Source organism: Haliotis asinina, chromosome 1 (assembly GCF_037392515.1).
Source record: "Haliotis asinina isolate JCU_RB_2024 chromosome 1, JCU_Hal_asi_v2, whole genome shotgun sequence".
Classification (NCBI taxonomy): domain Eukaryota; kingdom Metazoa; phylum Mollusca; class Gastropoda; order Lepetellida; family Haliotidae; genus Haliotis; species Haliotis asinina.
This window is the reverse complement of record NC_090280.1, coordinates 103783163-103801097: the sequence shown is the minus strand read 5'-3', so window position 1 is coordinate 103801097 and position 17935 is coordinate 103783163. Positions and strand designations below refer to the sequence as shown.

The 17935-nt window shown below is 40.7% G+C and overlaps 1 protein-coding gene across 2 annotated transcripts in view; it reads right to left on the bottom strand.

Moving 5' to 3' along the window:
• The window catches only part of LOC137257549 (lysine-specific demethylase 2A-like), a 39361-nt gene that overhangs the window by 19639 nt on the left and 1787 nt on the right, over window positions 1–17935 (bottom strand). The window contains exon 1 of one of the 2 annotated variants that reach the window (XM_067794877.1): window positions 338–692. The exons of the other annotated variant lie outside the window; for it this stretch is intronic. Coding sequence (XP_067650978.1) covers window positions 338–481 — 144 coding nt within the window. The 5' untranslated portion in view covers window positions 482–692. Of the gene's footprint in view, window positions 1–337; window positions 693–17935 lie in introns of those variants that run through there. 2 annotated transcript variants of the gene reach the window in all.

Below are 17935 nucleotides of genomic sequence, written 5' to 3'. Positions count from 1 at the left end.
ACGTAAAAACTTCATGATTTTTGTTATGAAATACGCTTTCATTACAACCAAAATGCTAGTTACACCAAGATCAACCAAGAGGCGCGTTCTTCCCCGAGTCAACATGTTCAAACCGCCCCGTATCCAAAGTAACTTGTCCATGAATCCAACCGTTATCAATCACAAAATATGTGTCTAATTCCATATTTCCCGTTCAAGGCGGTAACTTCTTGACGAACCACTGTAGTGTGTATAGGAAGACATGGCTCTTGAATAATACGTGGTGTTAGTAATGCGGACGTCAGGGGTGAATGCATATCACTAGGTGTTAAAGACATTAAACGTGCCAACAACTTACTGTTTGAATAAACCTACTGTAGTCGTCACCCTCTGACCTAGTCTCTTCATCGTCTATACAGACATCACTCTCTTTGGTGAATACTGCCGGCCCCGCGAGCTCACCATCCTCACCACATCCCTCCACACATTTCGATGTATCCATGGTGCCGCGCTGACGACGTGGAAGTGCGGTAATGATCTAATATCTTGGGTCTGGGTTACACTAGGTAATGCCTTGACTGTGACCAGAGTACTCCACAGAACAACTGCACATCACAAGACGAGATTCCACGGACTATCACACAATCCACACACAATACTAACCCACCACATTTCAAACGAACTGTAATCTTGCTCAAACCTAAATAGCATTTAAATTTAAATTTTATTTTCACAATACCACCATTTGGAGCAATGCAAATTTTACTGCAATAATCCGACACAGTTACATCGATTAACTTTGTGTGTGCTCATCAGCAAAATGGTCACTGACTAATCAATAATAGGGTTTTACGTTGAGCCGATTTCATAACAGAGACTAGCTCTAAGGCTACATTGCGCGGCGCTGAGGCGGAAACACGAGTGCAGCCCAAGGTGAAGGCCAGGTTATTACGGCCGTGCAATGTTGCGTCCCGCGCTCTGCACTATAAACACAATATAACGGTATTGTACAGAGACAGCCGCGTCACTATCACCTGTGCATGCCTGTGAACAGCAAACACTTCTCGCTTACTGCTACCACTCTTCAAATAGCTCACACTTGTTTGAACTATGCGAGTAAAGCAAAATATATGTTCCTGCGTTTATCCAATATTGCTGAGATATATTACAAAGAATATCATGATTGAATAGGCAGCATTTCCCAACCACTTAATACACTAACAGATTTATCTGTCGGATTCGTGCAGTGGTAGTGCTATACAAACCTAGTTTAGTTCAACACACAAACCTTTAAACAATAATAATATCAAATCCTGCAAATTAATTGCTTATTTACCACCACCAATACATCCCGTGGCTGATATTTTAATTATCAGACTGTTTTTTCCATGAATCCTAATGAGCTGACAGCGTAATTACGGCTCCAAACAATATCATATATTCAACTACAATATTCAACATGACTTGTGTGTTGTTTCGCCATATTTACATGTGAAACAACATGGTCCTGGAAACATACTGTAGTGAACCATTAGTGTAGAAACATACAGTCGCTACATGTTTCTGGAAAAGTCCATTACTTCTACGATTATGCCGTTTCCGTCAAACACAGGATTAACTTCTGGGAACTTCTCCGCGTGATACAACCCCCTATTACATGGGAAACGACATGAATGGAACAAAATACATAAAACTGCTGACATCTTATCTTCCCTGAACTGATGTCTCGGGAGCATCTAATAAAACCACCGATCTACCTAAATCTTTCCATAGAATTTCTGTTTGTTTTTTTAAACAAAGAATATTTACGTACAACGAATAAACTGTGACTGCCTCGAAATTCAGGACAGCACAACAGTAGTCCTAAACCATTTGACTGGCATTTGATGAATAATAAGAAATATTAAGAGGTACGATAGCTCATGGATAAGAACTTCGTTATCACATGACGACGCTTGCCAAGGGTATAAGACACGTCGCATCATAGTTCTAAAGAAGCTATCCATAAAGTATGTTAACTTCAGGATTTTCCTGAACATCCAGCTCCATGCTGTAGACGCATGAATGTATCAGGATATGGTCTCTCACATGTTTCTCACGTGGGTATTTACGGGCACTTGTCATGCCGCACTAAATAAAACACACTGCTCCTTCTTTCCTCAACTCGTCGCAGATGCACAGCCACATACTATCAACTAAATCGATTCTTATTATGGTATTGTTAATTTTTTCTTCGATTTTGTATTGTTATGAAGACACTGTTTTCTGTCAAAGATATATGGTCGATATGGTCACGTGACAATGTAGCCACCGAAGCGGCGACATTGGTTCTTGACTACTGGCACTGGTATCTCGAACATGGCAAACAAATAGACGCGGATCTGAAAACCTTTACAATACATTTCAAGGTCAGATTCTGTTCAAACTAAACAATTCACTGGAGAAAGAAGTAGAAAACAACACGTTGATCTAATGGACCGATGCTCGACAGAAGTGAAGGACCACCGACTGTTTTATTTCGCTTTAGTTCGTATGTCATGGTAGTGTCACAGATGGACGAAACATACTGTCCCCGTGTTCTACTGGTATTGTCATTTTGAATAGTATGCTTCAATACAGTGTACAGCAGTGGTGTTCAGATTAATTGAAATAATCGAAGACTGGTCGCAGTGACCAAACGACAAGCTATGGATCACATTTTCTCATAATGGAACACAAGCGATCTGGGAACTACTGTTTTACCCTTTGAAACATTTGGCCATGGAACATATCTTCGAAGTAGTCTGGGTATGAAAACTTGTTTAGTTCTTAGAAAACTCACCTAACTAATTGCAAAGTCATAACTGAATATTTCTTGAAGACTCCAAGAAGTTTATGTCCATGATATATTGATCATGACTTTAAAGTGGTAAGTTGCATCATGTTACACATATCTGCAATAACAACCCGGACAGGAAAATCTGAAAAAAAGACGGTAACCAATTTCTTTCGACCGTTGTTCGTTAGTACTAATGCAGTCATCAGTTGTGAGATTTCAACCAATTCCCAGTACTAGTGTACACTCCTAGGTAAGTCTAAAATAAGGGTAGATCTCTGAGTGTTCATGTCTGAAAGTGTTCGGAAATTATATATATATATATAAAGAGAAAACTTAACAAGAATCTTTAACTGTTTGCATTTCAGGCTCCATATACGGTCACTTTTTTTCAAAAGATGAAAATAACTGACTGACCCACAACGTATGTAGAATAATTGGTTATTAATGATGTTTCACAAAGGATCTAGTGAAGCGAATGTACATTGTCGCCCCCGAGTTTGTATAAATTTTCACAACGGTATCAATTTCAAAAATCGAAAGAAAGTCTCCCCCATTGTTCGCCCAGCCATTACTGTACAACAATACGGAAAAAAGTCATTGTTGTCTCCAGTGTGTGCAATTTACTTGGGTCTGATACTAGTCGAATCGTGGTGGGAAACCAAATGATATATATCCCCAACAGGGGCTAGGGCATGCCAAGCAAGTGCCCTTAACTAGAGTAATGGACGCAGGCAGCAGCTGCGGATGCTGCGTAATGATTGAACAACAGCTTGAGACGTTTTCCATGGAAATATGAACCTCTAGGCTCAGTGTATCAGTGTATCACAGTAGCTGGAAAGCAGTACATTCACAGAGCCCGGTCATACCACGGACTGATAACGACCTTTCATCACATGCTTACCACACGCTATATAACAGCTATTATTTTCCAGCCAGGGCGTTTATAAAGAGCCCAACATTCGAAGCCCTCAGCCAGACACTGAAAAATGTGAGCCACCTTGGCGGGGACGTATGATTAGTCCACAGCGCATTGTTTGATCTGTACAAATATAAACCCTGACATATAAATATATTGAGAGATAACCATATAACCTGATTCCAAGGTCAGGTGCCAACACGCGTCAACCCAGCTGCATGATTTACATATACACCTGATGTATAATGAACCACCGCCAACTGTATTTTTGCATACAGAATGCCTATTTGAAACCGTCTCCTGCATTAATTTTCTAAATGAACATGAATAAACGTTTTGAAACAAAATTAAAAAAAATATCAGAATGAAGAAACAGACATCGATCTTTGGAATGCGATCCTGTCCGATACATGTCTGGGTTAAAAAAGCACTGCAAGTGTCGTCAGTCTAACAACATGGTTGGTAACCTTCCAGGGACTTAAAGACAAACTAGATTCCTCAGCGAGCTGAAAATGAAATTTCAGTACAAACGGATGTACTGTACCGAGTAATACTGCACTTTCGGCAAGGCATTTAGTGATAGAAGATGGGTTACAATTACTATAATTCAGTGACACATTTTGTAACAATAACAACAGTAGTTACAAGGGGTGTTTGATCAACAAGAAGTGCTCTCCATAATTATCCCGTGATCTGGACAGCTACATATCATCCAAATTCACACTTCTCTTGCACCAACATTTACATCAGGTGACGACCAATTGGTACTGACCTTGAAGCAAATCAACGGAACTCTAGAATACTTGGCACGTCTAGACTAGCTCAGTTTCTCTGTTTCTAGTAATTAAATTTCACTGACATTACTTACTTTAACAACTGTTTTTGTGAAAGATACACACTCGTTTCAGAGATCTGATGCCAGTCTACTATTGACTGTTGTGATTTCTCAAAATAACATAAATGTCCCATGACCATACATGTCCTAAATCTACACTAGAATCATGGGTACAACATGCGATGTACGGTCATGTGCCGGAGTTTATTGTCCGGAAGAGAGGTGGAAGAGAAAGGGGTTGCGGGGGGTCAACTTAGCTTTACAATCTCTATGGGAGAGAGAAAGTACATAGTACTCATATTTTCAGAGGCGAATGCAAAAGGAGACAATTCACAAGAAAAATATAACGTGTTCTCACATTTTGTCTTTCCAGTTATTTTAATGAAAAAGGGATACAAAGACGTCGGAATCATACTGGAAAAGTGCGATTAGTATACGAGGGGGTATTATTTCGGTTCATTGCATCAAAAACCCTTCACCCAGGTTTGTTCTCTAACAACAATAAAACCACGGTACAAACTTTACAGCAGTACATACGTCGTACATAACCTTATATTCTTATATGGCCTACATCGTAATTCAGTAATCTTTGAGCATCATGACGAGAGAACTTACTATTCGGATGATAACATGTTTAGAAAACCAATAACAACATGTACTTAGAACCGGGACAAAACACTGTTCCTACTAGCGTGGTCTGTAACACCTAGTCAAGGGAGAGAACTGAGTGTTATTACTCCGGTCCTGTACTGCTGTACCACGCTATGAAAAGACCGTGTGCCGGTATCATCGTGCCTGCATGGCCCTGCAAGGGACGGTCAGTTCAAGCATCTCCTCAACTCACCAATAGTTGGTTTGAATATCAATTATACACTACAGCTATCCTCCGAATCAGCGGGGAATACAGAAGGTGGGCCCCTATGAGTCCAAAGGTGCAAAATGTCACTCAAAACATTATATACTTACTTGTGAGATGAACACAAGCACCAATATTTTTTGGTAAATAAAATTGGAACAAAATATAAATACAATGTAGTTATTCAACGGTGATGCATTTGAAACGTTTGTAATATTTTATCAAATCCAATTTTAAGTGTATATTTTCTTTCGTCTGTCACATGGTGGGTGAAAACAGATTTGAAGGACATGAATTCAGAAAACGATACTGTTAGTCCGCGAATTCGTGCACTATACTTATCAGCAATTTCGGTTTATAGCCTGCCATGTGCGAATATTCAGAAGACAACATGACTTGTGTTAAGTTTCAAACACACATTCCACTTAAGCAGTAAACAGGAAATTAATCTTTTAGAGCATAAAAACGTTTATGCGTCATCTTTGGACTATGTGAAGGTAGATAACACACTCACCCGCACTCTTTATCATCTCAGCCCACAACATGTTTTGGTAGAATGTGGTATATAACACAATAGCACATCATATCATCAATTATCTGATTTAACGTTGAGTAAAACAAACCCGAAAAAAAAGAAAAACAATTAAAAAGACCCCCAAAACACAAAACGGTGCAACGCTATAGGTGTCGTGTAGGACCAACCTTAAAGAATGCACTGACGGATCAGCTGCATATGAATATTACTGCTTTTCTGCTTACACAACGGCACCCCAGTGTTAAGACTATCTGCGAAGTGTCTCACTGTGACTGTGCACGTCGGTGTAGCCCGTGTAATGACTGGTCGGGTGAGTGAGTGAGTGAGATGCAACGCTGTTTCTGAACAGACATTTGTGGTGCTATTCCGTCGCTTGTTACCACGACAACCATATATCACTGCCATATCTACGACAACGTGTCCGACACTTATCCTGTCAGAGACCATTGTTTTACATTCATACACTGACAGTTATTGACTCAGCTGATTTACTTAATATTTGACCCGGTATTGTTGAGGAAACACCGCCATCTTACATTTCTGCGCCACATTCGCTCGGCAGCACAGTCCACACTAGTGTCCGTACACCCAGTTTTCTGGATGTATTCTAACCTGGGCGAATTCAACGGGTTTCATACACATTCAAGAATTCACATGAAGAAATGTCTTCTGATATAAACTAGGGTTCGAATCACTCCAAAGGTGCCCATATACCCCGGGCCCTCTTAGATCCTGACAGACGTGTTCTAGTTTTGCTGGAATTGAGCTGCCATGGTGACATTGTCTCAGTGCTTCACTGAGCCTGATGCACTGACCGCAACACATATATTTCCGCCACATAACTCTGTGCGTGCGTGCGTGCGTGCGTGCAAGGAAGCAGGAACGCACACGTAATGAGCTGCATGTATCGATATGAGCAATCAAACCATTACAAGCCGTGGGGAAACTCCTAACCAATTGCGCTAACCCACAACTCACTGTAGAATTCTGAGTTTGTTTCCATACTGTATAAGTTGATCATGTATGCTCGGGAGCAGGTCGGGGTGCTTGTTGTCCGAGCTCTGTCTACTCACCCACGTGTAAAATATAATTCCACAATAACACTTTGTCCCAAAATAATTTATAACCTATTTAATTGTACACATCTAAAAATGCCAAACAAAATCAGAGAGAACCCCCCCCCCAAAAAAAAAAAAAAAAAAAAAAAAAAATTACTTAATTTCGTAGAGCTGAGACACAAAACCTGTCTATCCACTGTTGATTTAATGTTTTTATGTAATCTCTTTGAGAGAGATTGAAGTGCCCCTAATGAAAAACGCAGAGATGGCACAGTGTGAACATATATAGTTTATAGATATACAATATATCAGACACAAGAAATGGAGACAAGATTGACCTTTTTCCGAATTAATTCTAGCAACGAGGTTCCAACAGAGATACAGCACGTGTCCAATCGTGGCACTGGAACAAGGTAGAGATTTATTCTAATCACGTCCTTTATATTAATATAGCCCCTAAAATGCTATAAAAGAGAGTGAATATGTGTTTATGCCGCCTTTAGCAGTAGTCAAGCAATATTATGGTGGTCTGGTGGTGAAGGACGTGTCCGCTTAGTTGAAGAGCCTGACCTTGGTGACGTCGATAATGTCGGCGACGTCGGTGTGCTGTAGGCCGCTTTCAGCTGCATTTCAACCAACAGCATACACCGAGACGAGGCGCATTTATACACACCAGGTAACGTAGCAGGAACGACTTATCAAAACAGATACAAAAAATAATGCCATTTTGCTCCAAACCCTTTGCATGATGTTTGAAGAAAGATGTGATAGTGTGTTTTCAGATGTGTTATTGTCATTGTAATATATATGCATGTACTAATATTTGGCACTACACAGTAAATAGGGCGGTTTACTCAATCACGCACGGTATTTCTACGCTAATCCTTGGTCACTTATCGAATTACGATAGACATATAATACTTCTCGAATGTTGAGTAAAGTTTTTGTATTATATAAGAATAACATGTATTCAGCAAATGGTATTTATTGTATGATCATACACACAGCAAAATAAATACTAGCAAATAAGCAAACAAGTAAATAAACGTCTGGTTAATACATGTGATCTCACTCATTATTCCACGATTCGATAGCCCCTCCAAGGAGGTGCGCGGAATGATATTTATTCCTGACTGTGCAATCTCACCTCAGACGGTGTTTAACACGTGCCCTACTTGCAAAAAGAGCAGCTTGTTATTCGTAGTGATTAATTTTCAGACACTGAATTACAGAATATGTATCTGCTTGAAGACATATGCAGGCCTTTCAAGCCTAACATTCATACAGAATGAATTACAGATAAAGGTGGCAATGCGACACACGGCTAGTTTATTTTGTTACTTGTTATTTTGTTGTTTGATTCCAGAGCAAATGTCAACTACAAAAATGATACACAGACAGGTGATGTGAAACCTACACTTTGTTGAAAACTTGACAGACAGCACCACCCATTCCAATACTACATGAAAGGTAATTTGTCACGGACTACTTGCACAGGACAGACATGAACGTCAGCGATCACAAGCTGATAACAGCGATGTATATTTTCATACTACATAAATCGACTTAATGGGCAGAAATAATATTTGTTTAATGTAATTATAATGGCAGTGGGGTCTTGAAACAGTAATTTGTTCAAACCAGCCTATTAGGTGCTAAAATGAATATTTCACGCGCTTACAGTTCTCATCCGTATTGATTGGTTCTTACTTCGATTTAAACACACATACAAATAATTTAATGTGGCCTGACAGTAGTGACACGGAAGCAGAGCACACCGAGTATGCTGCACTGGCGATGAGAGGGCACACTGCAGTCGCCTCACACCGTCCATTATCATACTGGTTCAGAAACCTAAAACATGTACCAGGTCGCCTGTTACCAGGAGCTGAATGAGAAGTGAGTGTGGCTTTACGCCGCTGTTAGCAATATTCCAGCAATACCACGGCAGGCAACACCACGGCAGGGAACACCAGAACTGGGCTTCGTTCACTGTACCATGAAAATAGAGCCCAGGTTTTGGGGTGACGAGGGACATCTCTAATCATTTGGCTACCAGACAATTAGGAAGTGCAGCACAGTTTCTCTATATCTTCCACTGCCCAAATGTTCACATTTGTCTAAACATTTCAAGCATACCCGGAAGCGACAATTGTGACGAGTGCTGTACTGATCCAGGACATGAAGCGTGCCTGGACCTTCAGGACAATGTTACGGAACCTGCTACGGAAACTAGTTTTCAGTTTCCATTTTACTTTCGTTTTTTTAAAACATAACGAAAGTATTGTTATAGTAACCGTTAGCCTAAAAACTAGTCTCAGTAAAAAAAAGATTCATAATGAAAAAAAAAAGTAAAAGGAGCCCTGATGCCTTTTTTATTTCCATAATCTAGAATTGCCACATTTTTTCGACTTGTGTGGGCACCCTTGGATATATTTTCAGGTGACCACGACACAATCGCGTTCTGACAATGGCATTTTGTATGGCAGCACGATGTGTAAATCATCATCAGTCGCAGTAATAGCACATGCTGAAATGGGACTATAAGAAAACCAAAGCCTAACACACATGGAATGTAGCAGTGCATGACAGGTACCCGCCATGGCAAGGTAGTCATGAAGACAATGGGTGTTTTCTGTGAGCGTCTCGACAAACATCCAGGAAGGAAATACAGAAGTGGACACAATGACAGTTTTGTCCCTGTCTCATACTTCCTGATGGAGAATGTGTTTAATAAAAACTATACAATACTGGAAACAGTAGCATTTATATGCACACCAAAAAGAACTATTATTGGGTGTCTTGAAATAAGCATATGTTGGTCCTAAGAGCATCAGAGAATGCGTGTGAGGACAGTTGGAAATATTTGTCTCAAAATCGCTATCTCCCCATATTCCCACAACACTGCGGCCTCACCTGAACCAATATACAGGAAATACTACCTTATCGCTTATCGTCAGAACACCTCATGTATGTGCTGGAACAAAATATACCCGTAGAATAAAAGTACGTCCTGTTGTCGCTCTTAAGATTCATGGTTCCTTGTATACTTAAGTATAAATTTAAGAGTTATGGGGTCAACGCTACCGCACCTCCCCTTAATAATGAAAAATCAATTGCCATTCTATAACTTTGTTCTATAACATGGTGAGTATTTTGTAAGGAGAACGCATTCCGCTTCATGAGTTCATTTCAAAGCAAATTGTGAATTAAGGCACGCGAAGGGCGTTGACCGAACAACAAACTAAAGACACGAACGAATGACTTCACCAGGTTTGACATGTTTAGAAACAAGTACTCCATTTTCCATATTTTAATACCCCCCCCCCCCCCCCCCCCCACACACACACACACACACAATCATGCCAAATGTTCTCATCCCTTCAGTAACTGGAATTTGGAACTTCACGTCCGTGCACAGCACTTATTGACATTTATCAAACAAAAGCCAAACTGCCTCGCAGTTAACATGCTTATCCACACCCGTTAAGAGATTTGAAACAAGAAGAATTATTTAAATAACATTTGGCTCATCCAATTCGTTCCCCATTTCTGTTTGGACCAGTACCACCACCACCACCACCAGGATACCCGGCTTCGTTTAAGAAATCCAGACATAAAGCTGGGCGCCCGTGCTCCATGGTAATGGTTTTACGGCCTGAGCGTTTTGGTGATTTCAGACCCAATATTGCTAATACTCCAAACGCGATTGTTTTCAGAAGCAGTTACTATTTGTCAAGGTCCCGCCCCCAATCGACCAACGCACATGTTCGCCTTATCTGAAGCCCCTTCCTCAAACAACGACTCACCACGTGACCTCGTTTCTCACTCGAATGTCCATTGTGCCGGGGTGTCATATAACCTAATGCATTACTCATAGTAGGGGCTCGATAATGGCAGCAACAACCCTGACCTTGGATACGGCACTTTGGGAAGAAAGGGCGACAGATGCAAGAAAGTTTGTCATAATAGCCTGTGTCAAGTCCGGTGCTAGCAGTCCAGGCTTGGCCGCGTTCTCCTCACAATCATTTCCTGACCGGTACTATAATCGTACGCTTCATTAAGGCTGAGAAGCGACGTTTACATGTCACGCCTGGTTGAAATCAGTTCATATATTATTTTCTTCCCGTCGATAACCAAAATTGCTTTAAACAGTTTTACCTTATCCAGATACACAATTTCCGATAGAATTTCCGAAGCATAAACCAACAAGCTTGTCTAGCACGGCCTTCCCATCACATTTGAAATATCAATTATGAATTGTGGATAGTGTAACAAAGCATTAGTTTTACTAATGCATTGAAGACGTCACAGACACTGCGCCTCAGATATGCTGAGATAAGCTCCCAATATTTTCTTCTTGTAAGTTGCGGATTTGACTTCCCACAAGTTCAGTGCCACGAGACAGACATACATACTGCGAGCGGTTCTGTCTGGAATTTATATTATTCCGTCAAATAAACTTATAACATGTATTTCGTTAAAAAAGCAAATTGTATTAAGAAGATCTCAAACATTTATTTCACGGACAACGATGGGTGTAGACGGCCACAGTCGTTTTGTGTAGACTTGATGTATTCCTACATCACTCTAAACAAAGGTGAATCGACATTGAGAATATAGTTCACTACGAAAATATTAAATGTTGTTCAAAGCTTAATTGTTTTCTTTTATAAAATGTAACTTCCAGTATGGGAATTGGGCTGCATAAAAGAATAAAATGTTTCTCGGGCATGTGTTTTTCAAAACAAAAAAGTGACGCTGATGGAACACATTTTTCTTTTTTTTTTGTCTCAGAAATGCAGCTTGGAAGGTTTAGCACGTGTTAGTGAGTAGTAGATTCACTCACACTCGTTCTTACACTCTTTCTTATGGTGGTCAAATGGATGACGAAGTCAACAATACTTTTTTCAAATGGCGATAAAAAAACTGTTACGCGTACAAATAAAACTGCCAGAGAAACATTTCACTTTTTTCATTTAGCCTTAATATTGTAAAATTCCTTCTAGCAGAGACGGGCAGATACAACAAACTACCAACACCAAGAACTACCATGGCCACAAAGTACCATGAATGGTTATGCCCATAGGTACTATCTCACATGTTGAGGAAGAATTCCACTTTAATCTAGCATCCGCTCCAGTCATACTCCACAATATTATAACATTTTCTTAAATGTTTCCATTATTTTCAACTAGCAAACTTATTGTCTGTAATAAACTTTCAAAATATGTACTTCTCGCTTTAAAAATAACCGTAATCTTTTACAATGAACTATCTGTTGTTTAGCAACATGTGTACAGATTGTATTGTTTTGACTATGCCACATACTGTCAATGTAAAATATAGTGATGTTTGTTGTGTCCTGCCAGGCAGTAGTGGACCCTATGCGGGAACATAAACGTCAACTCTATCCCAAGCTAGGACTCAGTGTCAGTAAATAGGGGCCGACCACTGAAGCTGAGAAATTAATACGTAAGGTTGGCTAATACGTGAGGTGGGCTAACACGTAAGGTTGGCTATTAGTGAGGTGGGCTGACGCTATGCAGATCATTGTTTCGATACACAAACGGTATTTCTAATCATTCTGGCTGAATGAGAGGGTGAGTGTGGACTTATACCGCTTTTAACAATATTCCAGCAATATCGCGGACACTTGCACCCATGTGAGGAATCGAACCCGGGTCTTCGGCGTGACGACCGAACATTTTGACCTCTAGGCTACTCTCATCGCAACATACTAATTATTGAAGACGAGACGTGAAAATTAACTGTGTCTGAAAAGTGATGAATTCGTTCTCATAAACAAAATGTATATAAAGTACTTAGACATGCGTATCCCATGGAACATATCTCCCCTCTAAACAAACAAACACACACACACGTGTGTGTGTGTGTGTGTGTGAGGGAGAGAGAGAACAGAGAGAGAGAGAGAGAATGCTGAAACATACCACTATATGGATAAGAACGTCCTAAGCGACGTTCCAGTGTAGACTCAGCGCTATGAAGTTGAAAGTTTCACAAGGGTGGAAAAATTTACACTGAAACGTTGCTCTATGCAAAAACAAAAAGTTGTTATCCACGAAGTCGCATACTTAATTTTTGACTGACCAAGTTCTAGAATGTGATTACTGTAACTTATCAATCAACGAGTTGTCTTTTCCGTGTTTCCAGCATCCTCACAGTCTTTGCTGGAGGGGTATGGCAACCATTACAACAATTAAGTCACTTTCAAATTATAGTGAAGAGGTAAAAATGTCTTTGCCGGGAATTCAATCATCCATAACATCATTTCCGCATGGCGCTGAGAAGACCCGGTGGGACCAAGAACTGGTACCTTATACCCATGGGAATCTGGCAGTCGCCATCCACACGTACTTACCTCTCTCGCATAGTCACAGCCGCCTGACGGGATTTCAATGAGACTTCTGAGAGTGTGAAATTTTCCCTCACTTCATGGTGTGCTGCCGTAGTAGTTTAGTAGGTGACCGCGACAATAGCAGACTATTTCACACTCAAACAGATTCTTGGAATCTTCATGTATTTGTGCACACGAGCTGTTTACAGGTTATTTCAGTGAACGATGAGGTTTCCACTGTAATATTACTGACATTTTCATGCACGGAAACGTATACAGCATTGGCTATTCTGAAGATATGAGCGTATGCACACCTCCGTTGTTCCAATAATTTACCCAACAGATAGAAAAGCAGAGATAAAAAATCAAAGACTGAATATTTAGTAACGCCCTGCGTTATTTCTACACCTGTAGACAACATTGGTGTTTGCAAGAAAGGGGGAATTATTCATGATCAAGATAACTCTTGAGATAACTCTCAACGCCAGGTCGTAAGCTTCCAACACTCCTTGATCAGTTTGCAAGTGTATGGAGATTACAAACTGCCGCAAACTCAAGTCTATGGTTTTCCGGTTAACATCTAAATATTCTGGTTCAACATCATGGCATTCACATAATTTTCACACCATTTTGACATGTGTTCAAAAGGAAGAATGAACCCATTGTTTCATTAACTGAATCAAAAATACGAAAAGAATGTCATGTACTTCAGAGATAAAGGTTAAGTAGATGGGTTTACCCCAAAACTGAGTACTGTCATGGATCGTCTTGGGTTAGATTGTGCAGGGTTAAAATAGTATCTGCAGATATTCTCGCTGCTGATCTCACATGCTTACCGTGTATTCGGAATGTACTAATTACACGGACGTTTAACTGCGATTTCGTCTTACTAATGGCACGTTTTTGTAGCTGACCTTAGGGTCAGAGGTCGACACAAGGAGAGGTCGTTACTTCATTGTTAAACCTATCCGGAGGGTTAACACAAAATCATCGGCGAAGTAGCTACCATAAAATAAAACCCGTCCTTACGCATCATTGTTGCTATACGATTTGGGCAAGCCCCCAATACTATCTAAATATATAACTTTGCACCCAGCCGGACTTACAAGAAAATCAAATGGCTTGCTACGAGCCTGAAAGCATACACTGTGATGTCTCTCAATGCGGTTGCTACTCGGTCCAATGGACGCTGAACTCTTTTTTTCGTAAAAACAGTCAAACATGTGACACACAGATTATCACACATTCTTTACAAAACGAGTAGCCTAGCAATAATGTTAAAGATGAACGACACTTACTCTGAGCTACATGTTTGATTCAATCAGTTGTCCGAACTGTGACACCTTCATTTTCCCACAGCGCCCAAAGGGTTGGTTCCCCGGTCAGTTGTTGCGGCTGCGGTTGTAACACGTATAGATCACGAGGGACTAGCAACCAAATCACACACGGGGTAACACGGAATGAGGACAGATGTTACAACATGTCCACGTAGTCCGGGACTACAACGACAACGACAACGACAACGACCACGACATCGCTAAGCAAGTCAAACATCGTCGCACGTCTACACTGAATGCTAACTAATCGATTGGTCTGCGGGCTTGTAAGGACTTTAACTAGAAATCTGCCCACAACAATACGCATATGTGCAATTAGAGTCAGTCGGGACATATATTCTCATCTCGTTCACACTACTCATGTCCGCGGTGGGGTAGTGGCAAAGATAGCCACACGAGCTCTCTCATATACGCATATATAAAGCCTACAAGGCAGTCCTCATATTTACATGTGCACTTTCGCATCGCTTCACGTGACAGATGGTGTGGACTAACAACACGTGCACATCACAGCCGAGTGTATGGTTGGTGGGAATACCGGCATATAGTGTCATTAACTAACAGATACCAAATCGAACACGCAGCATGTCCAAAGGAACGATCAATAAGCGATCACGCATTGCTGGTAGCGATGTGAGGCCTCCTAATTCAACCCATAAGGACAATATATACGAATAGGAGCTCCTTAGAATAAGATCACCAGTGTGTTCAGCACAATGCGTTCACATGGGTCGTAACATTTGGTGACGCTATATTTAAAAACAAATAATACCGTGTGCCTGAATATAATAAAGCAAATGATCCATAGTGTTAACCATAACAGCAGTATAAGGACAGGCTATGAATCACGGCGTGGTTGCAGATACGTGGAATGTCGTCAAAGGACCCCGCATGGGAAGCATGACTTCAAACCCGTAACTACAGCCTTCACAATACTGGTTGCCTGAAGCGCCTTTTGTCTCAAGTTATCAGCTGACGAAATGTGACATTGATAATCTCACAAGCTTTCTTTAAAACCTCTTAAGTCACAGTTTGGATTATATCACGACAAGACAGAAAAACAGTTCTAGGACTTACGTGAATAAATAATAGTTTGTTTTCGTTATACGGGTGAATTTGACATAATTGTTTTGACATAGTTGTTTTGTTTATGGCCGTCATCAACAAGGTCGGTGAGGAAGAAAACTATAAGGCAAGTATATTGAATCCATAAGGTCGACTAAAATGTTACTCTTCACACGTCCCAATTTTCTCAGATTTCCACATGAACTACATGTACGACGGTGCGCCTCGGGAACAGGGGAGAAACAGTCTTGATCTCATTCTACTGCTAACCTGCCAATCAAGCACGACTCGCTTTACACACAAAATACATTTCTCAGCTATTGAAATCTAACGAACACGGGCACACATAGCTGCGTCCTGTCGAGAAACATAAGCACGATGCAGCAGAAGTAGCATATCTTGTTTAATTTCGCGTCTGTCAATTTTATCACTACAATGACCGATATATGGACGATTTGTTGACGGGGCGACCCGTGCAGCAGTTACCTCAACACTCGGACAGGCTTATACACCAACAGCATTCATCAAGACGGGAGTAATCCTAATCAGATCTATTACTGTTTGACAGACGTTTCGGGGAAGTCGACGCATGCCGAAATGGAAAAACAAGTAAACTTATAAGACGTTTAACACAACACCATTACATAGATTAACCGACGCACAATGAAACCTTGCTACTTCGTTCCATTGAAGAGAGTTGGTCAGAAGTCACATCGACAGTTTTTATCCATATAGTGTGTCCACACTGGCAGATTCAAGGTCTCAAATATAACTACAGATTAAGAAAAATATAATAGGAGAAGAAATGTAATCAAGTAAGAAAGAAATCCATTCATACGTTTTAAGTTCAACACAATTAACACTAGAAGCCATACGCAATTAACTATGAAAATATCACCCCACAGCTCAAACCGAAATCTTATTTACTTAGCTAATTTCGAAAAACCTTCACTAACAGTCATCAGATAAAGTACATAAAAACCAGCTATCCAATGCTTTGATACTTCTGATCGTTTTATAAAGAAACGGTTGACCTTCCTGGATGGAGTGTCCCTCAATAGATCGGGAACGCCCGACAGTGAAGCCAGGCGGGGTGCCTGACACGCTCCGTGACTCAGGGACAGCGTAGCTAGGACTCAAGTATGCAGGCGAATATTCACTGGACACATTATCATCATTTACTGAAGAGAAGGGAAGCTAGATACCTTTCTCAACGAGCTGACCTTGCTGACTGCTTGAGTAGGACTTGCACTAAAACATGGAAAGTCAGGCCGCGTGTGTCTTACGGGGAAATTCTGAAGTCGGAAATGTACTTATTTGACGAATGAATTGAACGGTCTCCCGCCCAATGATACGTAACGTGCGTTGCGTAACACCAGACAACGCCAGCTACTTTCCACAAGAGGCAGTGCGTCATGGCTGGCCGTTCAATGACCTGCCGATTGTTATGCACAGAGCATCACCACCCGGACAGAACAAAGTCAGCTCTCCTTCCTCGACCCTTCCACATACTGTAAACTCCCTGTATGTGTATATTTCACTTTATATCTATTTACACCCGATGTATACGCATCTTTATGGACTATACTGTTAGTATGACCAAAGACCTTATACATGTAATGGTTTCTGGTGTAAATTAGCAAAAGATATACGTCATTATATTATGCTCATGTTAGTTTGCTATTGACATGTTTCTATGTCATTACCATTTGGCAGCGAAATGTTAAGCACATTCTGAACGATAATCCAAACGTCCAAGAAAAAGAAACAATCTGATAGCCCATAACTGTAAAGTCGTTGCCTGTTCCTATCGAAGCGTTTCATCGAAGATTGATGTAGAGATGAGGATGTAAACAAAAGTAACAAACCATCCCCGCACATTTCCACGAAATATGTTACTTTCATACCCTGTAAAGGGAACGAGTACCTCTAGGGACCCGAATGGGGTTTTATGTTATGTATCTATATCTGCAGGAGCTGGTAATCGGCGTGCTCGGATTCACCGGCTTCACTAAGCAAGTGTTGACTTAATCACCTAATGGCACCCAAAAAATGGAAGCTCTGACCTTGCACGACTTCGTTCCCAGTAATAGGTAACAATATTTGAATATAAGAAACATGAACAGTTGGGCTGGTAGGTAATCACTCGGACATGGAACATCACGTGATCACAAATCT